Genomic DNA, 19,340 nt, shown 5'->3' on the forward strand with positions numbered 1-19,340 from the left:
TAATACTTATACATATGTTTTTACTGCAGTGTCCAGTGGTAACTTGGAGATGGGTTGCTAATTTGCTTGTAGCATTTATTCCCAGCTTCCCTTTAATATAGCCAAGGCACAAGTATTTGCATCATAGAAATGGCATACACTGCCAGTCAAGATTTCCTTTTATCCAAGAGCCAGGTTTTAAACTTTACCCTGTATGTTCCTGAATATATGTTTTTAATTTTCATTCCTAAAGTCAAATAATAGCTTCAGATTTCACTGAAGATAGAAAAATAATACGGAAAATTGACTTAAAAAAGGAGAGGTAGCAGAGCCAAACTATCATGTGGCCAGATATAACTTCTATACTTACTAGTGTATATATTTTTTTAATTTTTTATTTATTTGAGAGTGACAGACACAGAGAGAAAGACAGATAGAGGGAGAGAGAGAGAATGGGTGCACCAGGGCTTCCAGCCTCTGCAAACGAATTCCAAACGCGTGCGCCCCCTTGTGCATCTGGCTAACGTGGGACCTGGGGAACCGAGCCTCGAACTGGGGTCCTTAGGCTTCACAGGCAAGCGCTTAACCGCTAAGCCATCTCTCCAGCCCCTTACTAGTGTATATTAGTGTCATCCTGGGCAAGTTAGTCAGTTCCCTCTCTCTGTCTCTCTTTCTCTCTACTGGAAATTCAATTTTACCTTATAAATGGAACAGTAGCAAGGCTTATCTCATCATGTTTGTTTAAATAGTTAAAGCTCTAGTTTGTAGATAAATATTCTTGGGCACCTTCAATTATCCAGAATACTACATTTCAGGAAGTAAACAAGAATGTCACTGAGCAACCAATATATGTCACAGAGTACTTGCACTAGAGACCTCAAGTACTATCTGGAAGCTTGTTTTATTCTTTCTGTAGAGCCAAGCTTGATAACTCAGCCAAGAACAGATGAGTAGCATAAAATTGGAAACGAGAACTGCTGCTAGAAGCAACAAGTTAAGTGAGAATCTTCCTCTTTCAAGGACAATTTCCCAATATAGAGATTCAAAACTGAGTTGGACTGGATGATTGCTAAGGTCCATCTATCTCCAGTGAAAAATATCACTTTGGTGATATATAATACCACCACTATGTTAAATAATGGCTTGTAAATATTTGTGTCTCAAGAACAAGTCACAATCAGTAAGTATATAATATCTAGGAACATAGGGCAATATTATGTAGCTTTAAATTTCATTCAAAAATATTACTATTGTGCTGCATAGAATAAGAAACTAATACAAATAAAGATGAGATATTTCTGAACATTGTAGAGCTAGTAAATTTCACACACTTCATTGGAGTAAGAACTCTGTTTTATAAAAATGTAACAAAATCAACTTACTATTTTGGGGTACTTTTCTATTTCTTAGAATGGAGATGAGGGCCCAAGTGTCATTATAAAGCTGTACTCCACAAGTGTTTGTACCAGAAACGAGCTATCAGTGGTACAAACCTGTAATCCCACCACTCTCTGGGTTGAGCATCAGGATCTCGAATTTGAGGTCAGCCTGGGCTCTTTGTAAAAACCCTGTTTCCAAAAATAAACAAAAAAAGAAACAGGCATATATATCAGTATAATCCATAATAATGATTATCATTTTTAATGAGGCACTATTCATAGTGAATAAAATTATTACAGAATATATTATAAAGGTACACTGATATTTTTTTCTTTAAACTATACTTTATTTTTGTCAAAGTAATCTTAATATAAACAAAAAAATTAAGACTTTGCTGATAAATCATTCAAATTAAGTGGATGAAAAAATGTGTATGTGTGTTTGTGTGAAGGCAAGGACTTATAGATATTTAATTAGTACAAGATATATGTCTGTATTTAATAAATCAAATGCTGTTTTAGATTGTCTTTAATTATATTCTTATTTTTGTGCTCAAGTGTATTTTGTGTTGTTTTATACCAAATTGATTGTGCTATTTGACTACTTTTTTTGAGGTAAGGCCAACAGACTGGCATTTTTATGTGTGAGAGAGAGAATGAATTGGTGCACCAGGGCCTACAGCCACTGTAATTGAACTACAGATACATTTGCCACCTTGTGTTCATGTACAACCTTGCATATGTGTCACCTTGTGTACCTAGCTTGCATGAGATCTGAGGAATTGAACATGGGTCCCTAGGCTTTGTAGACAAGTGCCTTAACTGCTAAGCCATCTCTTCAGCATTGGCCATATTGTTTTAAAGGTATGGGGTTGGCCAAGTATATTTGGGCCCACTAAATAAAGTATTATTGATACTACAATTTTCATAAATATGATTTAGGCTGAGGAAACAAATAAGAGTTAATGAAACATAAATGACAATGATAGTCCTATGTGGTTGAATCTGGGTAGTCTTGAAGTGGGGTTGTAGTAGAGGTCTATCAAACTAGATGTGTCAGTTGAGAACACGTCACATGATACTTGATAAACTAGGCCAAGGAGCTAGACTAAAGAGTTTTGAAGAGTCACTAAAGACTTGAATAGGACAGAGGCATGATGGATATGAGAGATAACTAAAGGCAAAAAAGGAAGGTAAATTCCAATGAGTCATAAGGATTTCTTCTTATAACATTTTTATTTATTTACTGGAGAAAGAGAAAAAGGCAGATAGAGAAACACAGAATGGGCATGCCAGGGCCTCTAGCATCTGCAAATGAACTCCAAATGCATGCACCAGTGGCTTACATGGGTACTGGGGAATTAAACTGGGGTCCTTTGGCTTTGCAGGTAAGTGTCTTAACCACCAAGACATCTCTCCAGCCCCATAAGGATATCTTTAATGAAACTAGACTTTAAGAGTATTGGATAAACTATACTATACAGATACTGGATATGGATACAGGACAACCACTTTAGTGGCTACTGAAATAGTTTCGGCAAGGGAACTATGACAGCCTATGCTAAGGCAATAGGAATGAAAAGAAGGCTTGGATAACAGGAGGTATCAAGGAAGTAAGGAGCATCTGCATGACTGAAAATTCAAACAGAATTCTGTGGCTAAAGGATTTAGGTGCAATTAAACATGATTTGGAAACAGTTTTTAAATAGCTGCAATAGTTTGGAGAGGAGAAACTACATCTTAATGCTTAGAAGTAAGTCTTGTATGATTAGAAAAAATAATTCACTACATTTTTATTGTTGGATTACATATATCATGGAAACTGAAAAGACAGCATTATTTGCAATGTGTATGCAATGTACATAACTTGAATACCTTTGCTTTTTATTTGTATGGATGCATTTATGTGCACATGTTTATGTGTGTTCTTGCATGTGAAGGTGGGTGTGTGTGTGCTACACATGTGTGGAGATCAGAGGACAACTTTTTTATGAGAGAGAGAGAATTGACATGTCAGGGCCTCCAGCTACTGCAATTGAACTCCAAATGCATGTGCTACCTTGTGCACACATGTGACCATGCATGCTTGTGTCACCTTGTATGTCTGGCTTACATGGAACCTGGAGAATCGAACATGGGTCCTCAGGCTTCACAGGCAAACACCTTAACTGCCAAGCCATCTCTCTAACCCAGAAGACAATTTATAGGTCATCCGCACCTTTCCACTTCATTTGAAGCAGGGTTTCTCTCAGTGGATCTCTCTCTGCTGTTCTTTGCTGTGATTGCCATCAGCTTCCAGAAAATTCTCATTCCTCCATTTCCCATATTTTCTTCTGATACCACAGAAGCCCATCACAATTTCTGACTTTTACATGGGATCTGAAGACCAAACTCTGGTACTCAGGCCTGAGTGATGAGCACTTTATTCACTGTGCCAACTCCAGAGTCCTCCTTGTTTTTTAAACTCTATCTTACCACAATGGTTAACCCTGAGCAGCCACCTCTGCCACCCGTTATCCCATGTCTACTAAAAGAATAAAAGCTTATTTGTACTAGTAAATTTATTACAAGGCCTTATCTGTGATTTCATAAAAAATCTATAAAATTGCAATGTATTCCAAAACCTGATTTTTAGAATTACTTATGCTTTTAAATGATATATGTACTACAGTATTAGAAACAAATGCTATATTATATAATACATCACAACTTTATAACCAGATATTTTTTCTTCCTGAGAGATAGCTTATGGAGAGAAGACAGATAATGCCTATGCTTTTAGTATAATAGCTAGAGATTTAAAATACCACAAATAAATAGCAAAAATGATCCACTCTCTTGCAAAATTACCAATTCCCAGACACATCAGGGATATTTGGGTCATATTCATATTGCATGAAGATACATCAAATGATACCCACATTTCAGACTCCTTTACTCCCCATAGCTTTTGAGATTTTTCCCTCTTGGAAATGAGAACAGAGTGAGCCATTAATTTTCATCAAATGTAGTGATCACACATTAGCCAGTGAATTTATAAAAGAGTTCAGCTAAATGTACTATCACATGTAAAGAAATGTCTTTTGGAAATTTAAGGAGCTATAGTCATATCTTTTGCATATATTTTCGAGTTAATAGCCTCAAATAAAGAGAGAATCATCCTTAGTATACTATGTACTGTGTCCTGATCCTTTGAAGACTGTAGCTACAAGTAATTATAAATATTAGGGATTATTTGGGTTAAAAAACTATAATATATATTACCATTTCATATTTATACTCATTATTTCACCATCAAAATTGTGAATACTACTTTAATATTATACTTTTGTGTTTAAATTCTAGTCAAAGTCTTTTTAGAGTCTCATTCCAGATTGAAGTTTGGTGATTAACCTGGAGAATACCTTAACTTAATAATCACTGGAAGAGTTCTCTGGATGACAATGCCTTAACATTCAAAGAACTCTATTTTTTTAAACTTAAAAATATTTTTATTTATTTACACAAGAGAGAGAGAGAGAATAGGTGCAGCTGGGCCTCCAGCCACTGCCAACGAATTCTAGCAAAGTCCATATGTATATGCTACCTTGTGCATCTGGCTTATGTGGATCTTGGGAAAATTGAACCTGGGCCCTTTGGCTTTGCAGGCAAGTGCCCTAACCAGTGAGCAATCCCTCCAGACACAAAGAACTCTATTCTTTTGCTTAAGGTTATTGATATCAGGTTATATAAACTCAGAACAATATAAACCTTGATAAACAATTGAATGGCATGGAAAGTATGACATTGTGACACTGTTAAGGATAATCAGTGTCTTTCTTTTGCAACAAAACATACTTGTCGGGCTGGAGAGATGGCTTAGCGGTTAAGCACTTGCCTGTGAAGCCTAAGGACTCCAGTTCGAGGCTCGGTTCCCCAGGTCCCACGTTAGCCAGATGCACAAGGGGGCGCACGCATCTGGAGTTTGTTTGCAGAGGCTGGAAGCCCTGGCGCGCCCATTCTCTCTCTCTCCCTCTATCTGTCTTTCTCTCTGTATCTGTCACTCTCAAATAAATAAATTAAAAAAAAAACATACTTGTCACTAGGAAGGGAATTATTGTAGATACTAGGACCCTGAAAATAAGATTACACTTATTTCAGGCTTGTTCTTAATTGGTGCTGAGTAGAAACATATATTTATATTTATTCTATGTGTTATCTTTATTGCTAACTTGATCAGGTCTGTGTAGTATCTTACAGCACCTAGAACAAAGTAAATATCTCCCTTCCTCCCTTTCTTTCGTTGGGAGTGCATATTAATTGCAAAACATGATGGTCCTTTTGACAATGTACTATGTGTATATAATGTACTTTGGTTATATTACCCTTTACCATACCCTCTCTTTGATGCAGGATTCTGAGTTTCAGGAGGGGGTCCCCCAGAGTTTATGGACCCCAAGTTTTGGGTTCTGTTCTACCTTTAGTAAAGACAGACTCAAGAAGGATAAATTATGAATTATTAAGTTTATTTAGGGGAAATCACAAACTGTGGGGGTTACTTAAGGGAGACTGGGATTTAAGAGGAACTGAGGGCTGAAGAGATTGCTTAGTGGTTAAGCACTTGCCTGTGAAGCCTAGGGACCCCAGTTTGAGGCTCGATTCTCCAGGACCCATGTTAACCAGATGCACAAGGGGGTGCATGCTTCTGGAGTTTGTTTGCAGTGGCTGGAGGCCCTGGTGCACCCATTCTCTCTCTCTATCTCTGCCTCTTTTTCTCTCTCTCTCTATGTTGCTTTCAAATAAATAAATAAAAATAAACAATTTTTTTGAAAAAAAAAGAGAAACTAAGTCCTTTAAAGAGATATTTGAGTAAAGTTGCAAGCACATGGAAACTGAGGCCTTTAAAGAGTGACTAGAGTAAAACTGCAAGCACATGTACAGCTCACTTGAGAGCAACTGAGGCCTTTAAAAAGAGATTAGGGTAAAGCTGCAAGCACATGGAGGATAGAATTTAGGAGCTTGTGTGAGGAGATTTAAAAGGAAGAAAGTTAAAAGGCAAAATGGTGATGACTTAAGGAAGAATAGCAGAAAGAAAACATTTAGATGAGATAAGAGTTGTTATCCCAAGTTTATAGAAATTGCACAGGTAACAAGCCTAGAGTTGGTGAGAGTACCCACATGGTAGATTTGGAGAGTATGGAGAGTATACACATGGTAGATTTGGAGGCCAGAAGAAACCTTAGAAATAATCAAAGTGGAAAATTATTTCAAACTCCAAAACAGAGGCAAGCAGAAAAGTTCAGATCAAGAAACAATGTTATGTTCTCCTACCCCCCCCCACACACACACCTAGCCAGGCTGGGTAGGTGGTAGAGGCCAGATGCATGTGTGTCCAAGCAGAGATAAGAGGGAATCCAGAGAGACCCCCTACACGCCTAGGGTTGTGTGAAGAGAGAAGGATGGATGGAAGTCAGCACCTTTTATAGCATCAGGTTCAAGTATGCAAAGAGAAGACCTAATTAGTGGGTAGATTTGGAGGGCGAACTACAGGGCCAGCCTGCCTGTGCCATTATATTTAGATACTATGCTACACTATGGGCAGCAAGGGCTGCTGTAGCTAAGTCTCAATCAGACACAAGTTCCATTCCTGCCAAGTGTTCCATTCTTATGCCAGGGCAAAGTGGCATTTAGGGTGGCATCTCCTGGTTCTCTTTGAGCCTCAGTTTATAACTGAAACAGCCTAAATAAAGCTAGCTTTCTCCTATCCTCCTTCATCATGTCCTCCCTTTTCCTCCCACTGATCCTGTTCATCTTCCTAAATACTTTGAACAGATTCTATATTGCATTTGAGGATATAGAAGAATAGGACATCACAAACATATGAATAGGTTATATGCTTTGGTTTATAAACAGCGTTTGTTTCCAATTCCTATACTGATAATGTAAATTTTTATACATTGGATGTGAGTAAATTTGATAGTCTGTAACCTTATAAATTAGAAATTATATAGTAATTTTAAAAATATATCCAAAATGTCAGATTTTCTATTTTTCTCTATATTTGACCAACCATGGCACTTTCATTATGCAAGCCTTCATATAAAATATACATTGATCTGGGGTCCTCATTGCTCAAGCCTGTAATCCCATCTACTCAGGAAGCTGGGCTACATATTGAAACCCTGTTTTTAAAAAAGATGCAAGTTCAAAGATATTAATCAGGCCCCATGGTTAATGCTGTACAATTAAAGGTAATTAATCTGAGAAGGGAAGAAATATCTGTTATGTAAAATACCTTTCTTCCTAAACTATGAGTACATGAGGATCAGAAAGCAAGTCTCATGCATGTTTATATCCCCTACATATTTTGTATAGGTGATTGATAAATGGTAATTGAAAGAAATTCAATCCTTTGTGTCATTGTATCTCATTTCAAATGATTTAAATTATTTCTCAATTTTTATTTTTTTATATTAAGCATGGCAAACTAAAACTGAATATATTTTCTTTTACAGGTGCAGGAGACATTGTTGCAATCATGATCGGCAATCTAAAAGGAACAAAAATTCTACAGTCTATTCAAAGAGGCATACAAGTAACAATGGTCATTGAAGTAGGGAAGAAACATGGCCCATGGGTGAATCATTATTCAATTTTCTTCGTTTCTGTGTCCTTTTTCATTATTACGGCAGCAACAGTGGGCTATTTTATTTTTTATTCTGCTAGAAGGTTACGGAATGCAAGAGCTCAAAGTAGAAAGCAGGTTTGTATGCTTCATTCTTTCAATTTTAATAATTTTTAACTATTTCATTTGCCATTTCATTTTCATGGCTATTAATATATTTTCTTGCTAGAATGATAAGTGCATATGTTTTATGACATTTAGTGGACTTTAATATATCAGCTTCCATGTTTTCAAATATTTTATTTCTATCATTTGTTGAGGAATTAATCATGCTTGATTGAGTCTTTAATACCTCATTAGGGAGTGCAGCCAGTATTTAATAATCAATGAGTATAAACATGTTATCTTAAATAAACATTTCTTCTAAATTATAAAGGCCTTCATACTCAGCAAAGAAAATATAGAAATTAGAAAGGACAGAATGAAACATTCATAAAATATGAATATAGTCGCTGTCTTCAGGTTATCACTCTTATTTTACATATATGTGTGTATGTGTATATATATATGTGCGTATGTATGTATGTATGCATGTATGTATGTATATGCTTGTGGGAATGGTGCTGAGAAAAGAGACTATTCTGAACTTCATGACAAGGCTGAATTTCTACCATATTTTATAGTGATATACAAAAGTATAACATATAGAAAGAGCAAAAATGCTAAAAGCATTATTGAATAGGGAAGTACCTATGATTCTATGGCATGGATCCTATCAGTTTTCAACTGCCCCTAACATTCCCTCAGGATGCTTACTTCTTTCTTTCTTTGTTAAGCTTAAATTCTATTGTTTTTATTATGCATATATCTTCAGCTCCCTTAGCTCTTCACTCTCTTTTTCATAGAAGCATCCCTTTGGTATTTATGGGGCATTGATTCTAGAATCTCCCCATGAATACAAAAATATGTGACTATTCAGTTTCCTTATATAAAATAACATACTTGCATATAACCTATGCATATCTTCCTAGGCATTTTAAATTTCTAGATTACTTATAGTAGTTAATATAATGTGAATGCTATACATATAGTTCTTATAGTATATGGGGAATGATTATCAGAAAAAAAGTCCTTGCATGTCCATAAGAGACACAAATAATTATTTATGTATTTATTTGAGAGAGAAAGAGAAAGAGAATGAGGATGGGTGCACCAGTGCCTCTAGTCACTGTAAATGAACTCCAGATGCTTCCATTACCTTGTGCATCTGGATTTACATGGGTACTTGGGAATCTAACCTGGGTCCTTTGGGTTTGCAAGCAAGTGCCTTAACTGCTAAGCCATTTCTGTAGTCCAAGACACAGTTTTTTAAAGGATTTTTAAAATATTTTATTTATTTGAGAGAGGGACACAGAGAGAAAGGGAGAGAGAGAGAGAATAGGCATGCCAGAGCCTCTATCCACTGCAAATGAACTCCAGATTGCATGTGCCACCTTATGCATCTGGCTTACATGGATATTAGGAAACCAAACCTGGGTCCTTAGGCTTCACAGGCAAGTGCATCACAGCTAAGATATCTCTCCAGCATTGATTTTTTTTTAAAATAAAATGTTTGTAATCTTATATCTTCTCTCCTCTGCCCCAGTTCTGCCAAAAGTCTTCCTTGTTGGGATTATTGGCATTCATTGTGGGGGCCAAGCCTAATCAGTAAGTCTCTACAGTGTGGGGATGACATGGTGCCTCAGAATATTCCTACCTACCCTGATGCTCTTACAATCTTTCTGCCCCATCTTTCACTATGTTTCCTGAGCCTTGGTGGACAAGACAGAGATCTGATTTGGTTTTGAGGTCTCTGTTGTCTCTGGATCTGTTTTGATGAAGTTTGAGTGACCATAGTGTCTGTTGCCATCTCTCTGGAACTGGTTTTCAGGCTGGTCTTGAGATCAGTATATTCATGTCACTGCTTCTGCAATGACGTCTGAGTCTGGACACATGAAGTGGAGGTACCCCATCTCATGATAGATAGTTAGCTATTTTTGCTATAGTGCTGTATCCTGGTTCTCCCCAGTGTTTTTCAGCTTCTGTAAGCTAGAACAGACTCCAAACCAAAAGTGAGAGCAGAGATAAGCATAGTTATTAGAGTGACTTACTGATATGGATGTCCACTCTTCTTAAAGAGCAGTGGAGGATATCTGTGGACCTATTGGTTTCCTGTCTCAAGGGATCTCACTTGGTTCTAAGTGTCAGCTATGAGTTCTCCACTGAGCAGGTCTCATGTCCATTCCATGAGCAGGTGGTTACTAACATCAACTGTGTGCCACTGTTGCACAAGTGTGTACTTCTTGCTTAGCTGGTTGATTTCATACCTGGCAGGAATCTCCTGATTATTCACTCTGTTGGCAACCCTTGTTTTCCAGCAGGTCTCATGGCACTTTCTAGGACTATGTGGTATAGCTGGGAGGGATTTATATTCCTTCTCAGTTCCAGAATGGTCACTTGATAACCTGTGGCTATAGGTTGTGATGTCTTCAGCAGTAGGGTCTAACCTTTTAGCTCTTCCAGGTAACCAAGTGTTTTGGCAATGCCCTTTGTTAATTTGGGAACTTTATGGAGACACCTTTTTATTGTTAATAATTTCAGCATGTGGAGCCTGTGGAAGTTCACAGCTGGATGTACTTTCTAGCAAAGTCCACCCCGGTTAAATTCTAACTCTCACCAACTCTGTGTGCATATCTTGTATAACACTTGTCATCTTTCATTACCCCACTTTTAGCAATGTCTCTTTTTTCTGCATCTTTGCCACCAACACAAAAACATGCTATTATTGCACCCATTTTCAAAAGAAGTTATATTGTTCCTAAACTTTAACTGTAGAATTATTCTTTATTTCTCTTTTTTTTCTCCTTTCCCACATAAGCTCCATCAGCAAATCCTATTGGTTCTATTTTTGTTATATAGCTAGAATGCAATTGTTTCTTCTTCCATAGTACTTGCCACCATTTTTACTTATTCTTCTTCTCTTTAAGTATTCTCAACAAAACAGCAGAATGCTCTGCCATTTATCCAAAACGATCAGTAGGTATTTAGTGTTTTATGATGATTTCATAGTTGAATCAACAGGTTATAATTTTATATAATCTTAGAATTTCCTCCAAAAGCAATTCATTGCTGTCTGCTCTTTCTCCAAAAAACAAAAAGGAATGCAATGTATTTGGGAGTGGAAGGAACAGTGCAGATTTATGTAGAAAAATAAAATTAATTAAATTTCAGGATAGATGAAACATTTAACTATTCTTATAAAAGCCTGTAAGGGTTAGATAGCACCACATGTTAATAAATGATGATTATGTCAATGTTTAGAGTTAATTGACTTAGGTCCTTCTCAGAAAAAAACAGCTTATCACAATGGTGGTGAGTTTGGCCTGTTACTAGCTATGGTCAAAAGGATGTGTAGAATTCCTATGCTAGGTCGCTCAATAGATTCTCACTGTGTTAATATTTGACATTTGTATATCATGCTTATTTTATCTCTGAGATTGGAAAAATGCTATCCAGTATGATTAAGTATCCAAAAGTTACAATTTCAGTGACAAGACTGGTTTTTGTGCATTCACATTAGGGCATATGTTTCTATATGGTAAGTGCTATACTAAATCTATAAACTCTCAGCAAGTTATAAGGTTTAGTTTTTGGCTTTTAAACAGAAATTTCTTCTGAAGGCTAGAGTAATAAGATTTAAAAAGAATTTGGCCTGGTATTACATAGGCTTGCTGGACACTTAGCCCTAATCTCTTCTGTCATATAAGTAATTTTCATAGATTATATTTTATGAAAGATATCCTCTGTAGAATTGTTCAAGAATTGCCTTGAAACTTATCAGTTACAGAAGGATTTTGATAGGGTATCTTTTACTATTCAGTGGATTAAATCTCTTTGTTTTTTTAGGACAAATGATTAGATATATGGCCAGTGACCACTTTGCTTATAAATATTTGAATGGCATAATGTTATTTATTTATTTAATGTTCATGACTTTTGATTCATTTGTAAAAGAACTGCATGTTTGCAGTTTTCATTGAGCATTTAAGTAGATTATATGCATTTGACTGGTAGGAATGGTGATGAAGTTGAGTTCTGTAAACTTTTCTCTATTATATTAGGGAATCAGGCTGATGATGTAGCTCAGTTGAGTGCTTGCCTCACATCAAGGTTCTGGTTTAGATCCCCAACACATGATAAGCCAGGTAAATGCCTATAATTTCAAAACTTAGAAGGTGGAGGCAGGAGAATCAGAAGTTCAAGGTCATCCTCTGCTATGTAGTATATTTTAGGCCAGCCTGCAATGCATAAGACCCTGTCTCAAGAAAAAATGTTAGGGCAGTGTGGGGGTTTGAATAGATGACCCCCAATATATTCAGTTTTTTATTGTTTGTCGTATGCATCTGCAGCCATCTGGGTGGAGGCAGTGTCACTGGGTGGATCTTAAGGTGTGGTGGTGGGTGTGGTGGTGGGTTTCAGATTTCAATCTAAAGATATGCAAAGTGTGCCTAGCTGGACTTCCTGAAGTGTGCTGTGGCTTTTGGCTTGTGCTTCTCTGTCTCTGCTTGGGCCTGTGAAGGCAGGCCAGCTTCTTCTGCCATTATGGAACTTCCCTTGGATCTGTAATCTTCAATAAATCCCTTACTCCATAACTGTGCCTGATCGGGAAGTTTATCTCAGTGAAACTGAATCTGTCTGATATAGGTAAATAATATATTCAGGAATCTCTTCCTTTGAAGATGACAGTGGATAGCATTAAATGTCTGGCAAAATGGTACCTCTATAAGTTTTGATGATTGTTTGGGTGCATCCCCAAATATCAGAGCTTGGCATGGTCAGAGAATAACACACATCATCTCGGTTTTTTGAAAATATCTTTCTATGTATCTCTAATATTTCTTTTTAAAACTTTTATTTATTGCATGTATATGTGTGTAGAGTATTGTGGTATGGTATACTGTATGTGTTGTATTTGCTGTGTGTGTGCATGTGGGTGCATGCGTGTCAAATGAAAATTTCAGGTGCCCTTCTCTATTGCTTATTCTTGAATTTCCTTGCAATAGGATATATTCCTCAACTTGGAGCTTCCATTTTCTATTAAGGAGCCCCAGATATTTTCTGTTCTCCCCCACACTAGGATTATAGACATGCATGTCTATGCCCAGCTTTTTATGTGATTTCTGGGTGGTTGAAATTGGATGGTCTGAGTTTCACCTAGGCCCTCTTGCTTAACTATCAGGAGTTGTTAACCACTGAGCAATCTCCCCAGTCCTCATCCCTGTTTTGTGTGTGACAAGCTTTTAAATAGGATGAAAAATATGAATGGTATGAATGAAAATAAGATATATGACATTACAAACTGAATTGTTATCTCCACTTTGAATGACCTTAATCTGATAATAAGGAAGATGGGAAACCACATGACACATTCCCTCTAAACTACAAGTGGGGATGACCACTGTAATACTTGACATGAGAATAGATTACCCATGTGAGAGGTATAGTACATGTAATCTAACTTTGTTCAAGCAATATATACTCAATAGTAACTTACAAATTGGATTTAATACTCTGTAGTGAGACAAAAGAGGGCTCTAAGTGAAATATGGGCCAACCTATATATTTGCAGGATTTACTTTTAATGAAGAATGACTTTAAAAAAAAAATAAGATGGACTAACTATAAATGACAGATTGTAAAGCAATCATCTTCCAAGAGTGAGGAAAAGAATGAGAATTCATTTGAACTAGCAATGAAGCCTTGATGAAATGGGCACAAGGCTCAAAAGTCACCATAGTGATGAAAAGTGTGAGACATTTTTATCACACCCTCCCAGGCTCAGGGACTATTGTGGAAGAGATGGCAGAAAGAACATAACAGACAAAGGAAGGGTAGGATTGCTCACAATGCTTTCTTCCAGACACAAAATGACCTTGATATTCATTGCCTTATAGTACCTGACACTAGCTATACAAGACCTTCATTACAGGAGGGAGAAAATGTAGACATTAAACTAGAAGAGAAACTAATTGGAAAAAGAAGAAGGGATTCAATGGAGGATGGATTTGGAGGGGGAAAATGGGATTGGTGGGAAGGAATTATGTTTTATTGTCTATACTTATGAAATTCGTCAATAAAAATGTTTAAAATCGGGCTGGAGGGATGGCTTAGAGGTTGAGGCATTTGCCTGCAAAGCCAAAGGACCCAGGTTTGAATCCCCAGGACCCACGTTAGCCAGATGCACAGGGGATGCACGTGTCTGGAGTTGTTTGCAGTGGCTAGAAGCCCTGGCATGCCCATTGTCTCTCTCTCCCTCTTTATCTGTCAAATAAATAAATAATATATATATTTTTAAGTTTAAAATAAATAAGATGCTAAAAATGGTCACAGAGACACAACATATATTGCTAGAGGATGATAGGACTCAATGTTGGTACTGATATATACTCAGACATAACAGAATCTCATAATAATTTTACTTAAAATGGGGGCCCAAGGTACCATGGGATAGGTACTCAGGGAGAGAATATTTGAGACACATATAGATTCCCAAGTTTATGGAAAGTTCTTGGGGAAATTGTCACATACACTATTGCCTTGTGACTGATCTTAACCAGAGATACACCAAAATAAGCCTACCATACTCACAAGGGCAAGGATATTGTCTTTGTTTTCTCTTATATGTGGAATTTAGCAAGGGTGAAAAGTAACACACACCAAAATGGAGGCAGTTAAAGATGTAGAAGGGAGAAGGGAAGAGGGCACAGGAGGGACATGAGAGAGTAATAGACTGAGTGAATATGATTAAATATATTATATACATGTAAGGAAATATTGCAATAAAACCCATTACTTTTTATTCTTTATTAATACATTTACTTATCTTCAGTTAATCTCCTCTCATTCTCACCACTTCCTAACTCCAAGTCTCCATTCTGCTTTCACACTCCTACCCCAAATATTTCCCTTTGACTTTCATATTACATAAGATTTACTACCTTACCTACCTTTTTATATACACCAATAAAAATAATACTAGGTACTAAAAATAGAAACAATACTGAATACTACCCATGCACCGATGGAAGAAGATTTTGTACAATAGTTAATGGGAACCTATAACTACATAGTAATGTGAATTGAGTCAAAAGATATGTATTGTCCCCAATAATGAGCACCAATATGAACCAAACACTGTCATTTGTAACATTTGTCCATAGTAATAATTTTTATTATTTGTATACATACATTTATGTATGATGTGTGTATGGAAATGCACATGCCATGATGTGTATATTTGGTCACAGGGCCACTTTGGGGTGTTGGTCCCCACCTTCCACCTTGTTTGGGATAGGATATCTCTTGTTGTTTTGTTGCTGGGATGGACAAACTAGCTGGCTACATGCTTCAGAATTCTGACTCTGCTTCCCATTGATGTGGGCAAATTGAGATTACACACACACACACACAAACACACACACACCACTTTTGTATACTGCTTTATGCGGATGCTGAGGATCCAAAGTCTCATTGGCAGGCTTGGGGAGCAGAACCTATGACTCCTAAGCCACCCCTCTTTCACACCCCATGATAACATTTTACAAATGGAAAAGGCCAATTCTAGAAAGGTTTACTGAACAATTCTGTGATATTCCTGGTTTATCTGATAAGTAAACCAAACAGTATCATAGCCATACTGTGAATGCCAGGGATGTATTTTAGTGGTAGTGCACTTGCTTAAAAAATACAAGGCTCAGGGTTCAATCTCCAACACCACCAAAAAAAGAAAAAAATAATAAAAGAATCATATAATAGTGGTATTGTAATTAAGATTCAACTGCCTTATATAAAGCAATAATATAGTGATTAAAATGTGTTGGGAAATGTAATCAAGGTCTTCTCAGAATATAATACCAATGGATAGTTACTGGCTTGAGAAAAAATTAAAATGACTTAATTCATTACTATTTTAAGTAGCAGTGGGCAAGTTTATCAAAAGTTTAACCCTATATCAATGGGTAAATGAATGATGAAATTGGTATAAAAAGAAATAATACTTTTGATGGTCTTATAGACTGTGTTGATTATTCCTTCTAGTCCTTTTCCAACCCTTGTTAGCATATTTAATATTGGTCTTATGGTATTTTTTGTATTAAATATACACATATATGTACATATATACACATGCTATGTAAATGTAAATACTGTATTATAAAGATATTAATTCATGTATAGCATATAGATATAAACTATACTAACTGAATACTATTTATAAATGACAATGCATTCATGCATAAAATTATGGATATGACTACATATATAAGCACCTAATATTTTCTGTAATAAACTATAGTTACTAAATACTACATGAGGTATATAAAAACACTATACTAAAACATACTGAACTAACTGATGATTTTATTGTAGAAAGGTTTCCCCCAAGGGCAAGGTGATGAATTGTGAGAGAAGAGGTAACAGCAGAAGTAGTTGCATACTCCTCAAATATCTCCAAGTTAGCCATGATTGGATCTTAGCCAATTGTAGGAATGAAGCTGTCATAGAGTTCTTTATTTTAGTGATTGGTATATTGTATACAGCTGGAGGAATGGGCCATATTGTACTAGCTTGTCAAGGTTGCTTTGCACAATCAAGATAGATGGTATGCACCTGGTTTCATTCTTTGAGTCCTGAGTTTCAGACAGTGTGGACAGTTGCTAGCAGTAAACACTTAATGACAAGCCCCACCAACTGAATCTTGGCCTCTGATATTCAGCTTGATACTCAGATCAGAATATGTTACACACATCCCTGTAGTTTGTTCACTACATGGTTCTCACATGAAAAAAGGCTATGCTGCATTAATATCTTAATATTTTCCTTGAAATTAAAATGTTACTAAAATTTATCTGTAATGCTTGCTGTGATATTGTCTATTCCATGATTAAATGACATTAAGTGGAAAATCCATCAATTGCCTACATATTGTAACATAATCATCATATATGTGTTTATTCATTTTTTTGTTGAGCATATTTGCATGTATGTGCCTGTTCCTTTCTAAGTTTAAGAATTCTTCAAGCTTTTTACAAAATTATAAGAATTTTGGCTTTTACATGGAACAGGTTATATAAATATTGTCTAAGGATTACCTAGCTTTGTGATCATTCTCACTGTCTCACTGTTAAGATGAATAATGGGTCTTTAGAGTTTAATAACTCATTTATTATAATTTATGTTTCTGTTACTAATTCCTTTTTTGAGATGTGGTCTCAATGTTACTGTTATTCATCCTTTTTCCACTGTGACCAAGTACCCAAGGCAGGCAACTCAAAGGAGGAAAGACTTATTTTTGTTCACAGATTCAAGGCTTCAGTCCATGGTCAGTTATCTCTATGACTCTGAGCCTATTGCAAGGGAGAACATGATGGCAGAGAGTATGTGGTAGGGAAAAACAACTCCCTTCATTATGGTCAGAAATCAGAAAAGGTAGGAGAGGATCAGGTGCCAATATCCCCTTCAAGGGCACTCCCTCAGTGACTTATCTAGGCTGTACTTCCTAATGGTTCTATCACTTTTCAATAGCTCCGCAGGCTGGCAACAAAGCCTGTATAACATGAGCCTTTGAGGGCATTTAAGTTGCAAACATAACAGCTACCTAGGCTGGTGTTGAACATGTGGACACAAGTGGTTTTCCTATGTCAACCTTCCAGAGTGGTGGACTATAGGCAGACATAACCATATACAACTAGTGTTACTAATACTTTTTCCACCCTTAATGCAGAATAATTGATAGGCCTTTGCCATAAAGATGGTCATAATGAGCAGTACAAGGAAAGACACTGCAAGGAAAAGCTGTGAAGAAACAGGAAATGATTCAGTAGATGGTTATAGCTTTTTAATAAAGAAAGACTATTAGTACCCTTAGAATGACTGATGGTTATTTTTGTCTAATAAGTAAAAATTATATGTACATGATGATTTGATATATGATGTACATGTGAAATGATTACCACAATCAGTTTACCATTGTGTGCAGCTACTTGAGTGTGGTGAGAGCATGTAAACCAAACTGCTATCAGATCTGGCAAAGCTCAGGGCTTGTTGTGGAAGAGGGTTGAGATGATTGTGAGAGCCACAGGGTGGGTAAAAAATATCCCGAAGCATAGCTCCCCCACCAGAGACTGACAAAGGTCCTAATTACTCCAGAGTGAACACCAATAATCCCACTGAGGCGGACCCTCAGGGAAATGGGGACCAGGGGAGAGGGGAAATAAGATAATAACCTATGTAAAAATTAATTATCTTCTCACAGCAAATTTCAAGTAAACCATGTTGTATAGCAGATTTCCAGGACTTGCTTTTCTTTGTAAAATGCTAAATTTATGGACGCAAAGAACAGAACGGCAACTACAAGTTATCAAGATGGAGTGGAGGGAGTGGTAGCCACGGCATGGGATTGGTTAAAAGGTGCAAACTTACCAGGTATGGTGGTGTACACCTTTAATCCCAGCACTAGGGAGGCAGAGGTAGAAGGATCACCATGAGTCAAGGTCACCCTGAGACTACAAAATGAATTCCAGGTCAGCCTGGGCTAGAACAAAACCCTACCTTGAGACCCCCCCCAAAAAAAAAAAAAAAAACGTTAGAAACTTGGGCTGGAGAGTCTGCTCGGTGGTTAAAGGCGCTTGGTTGGAAATCCTACTGGCTAGGATTGAATTCCCTAGTACCCATGCAAAGCCAGATAGAAAAAGTAGCACATGTGACTGGAGCTGGTTTGCCGTGGCAGGAGGCCCTGGCCTACCCATATTCTTATTTATATCTTTTCTCTTTCTCTCCCCACTCTACAAATATATATAAAGTGGCACAGGGATGGAGAGATATAGCTCAGCTGCTAAAGGCAATAGCTTGCAAAACCTGACAGCCCACTTTTGATTCCCCATTGCCCATGTAAATTCTGGAGTATGTTTGTAATTGCAGAAGGTCCTTGCATGCCTATTTTCACACACACACACACACACACACACACACACACACACACACACACACACTCTTTCTCTCTCTCTCCCCTTTTCTCTCTCTGTTTCAAATAAATTAAAAATATTTTTTAAAAGTAAAAACAGGGGTTGGAGAGATGGCTTAGCCATTAAGGTGCTTGCCTGTGAAGTCTAAGGTCCCAGGTTGACTCCCCTGAACCCACATAAGCTAGACACACAAGGTGACACACACATCTAGAGTTTGACTTCAGTGGCTAGAGGCCCTGGCACACCAATTCATTCTCTTTCTCTCATAAAAAAATAATAATAATAAAAACATCCAAACAGCCTGGAGAGATGGCTCAG

At 36.9% G+C, this 19,340-nt stretch overlaps 1 protein-coding gene across 2 annotated transcripts in view; it reads left to right on the forward strand.

Moving 5' to 3' along the window:
• Rnf128 (ring finger protein 128) overlaps positions 1-19,340 on the forward strand; it is a 126,432-nt gene that overhangs the window by 88,082 nt on the left and 19,010 nt on the right. For both annotated transcript variants that reach the window (XM_045140567.1, XM_045140566.1), the window contains exon 2: positions 7,853-8,100. In XM_045140567.1, coding sequence (XP_044996502.1) covers positions 7,853-8,100 — 248 coding nt within the window. The remainder of the gene's footprint in view (positions 1-7,852; positions 8,101-19,340) is intronic.

This window comes from Jaculus jaculus, chromosome X (assembly GCF_020740685.1).
Source record: "Jaculus jaculus isolate mJacJac1 chromosome X, mJacJac1.mat.Y.cur, whole genome shotgun sequence".
Lineage (NCBI taxonomy): Eukaryota > Metazoa > Chordata > Mammalia > Rodentia > Dipodidae > Jaculus > Jaculus jaculus.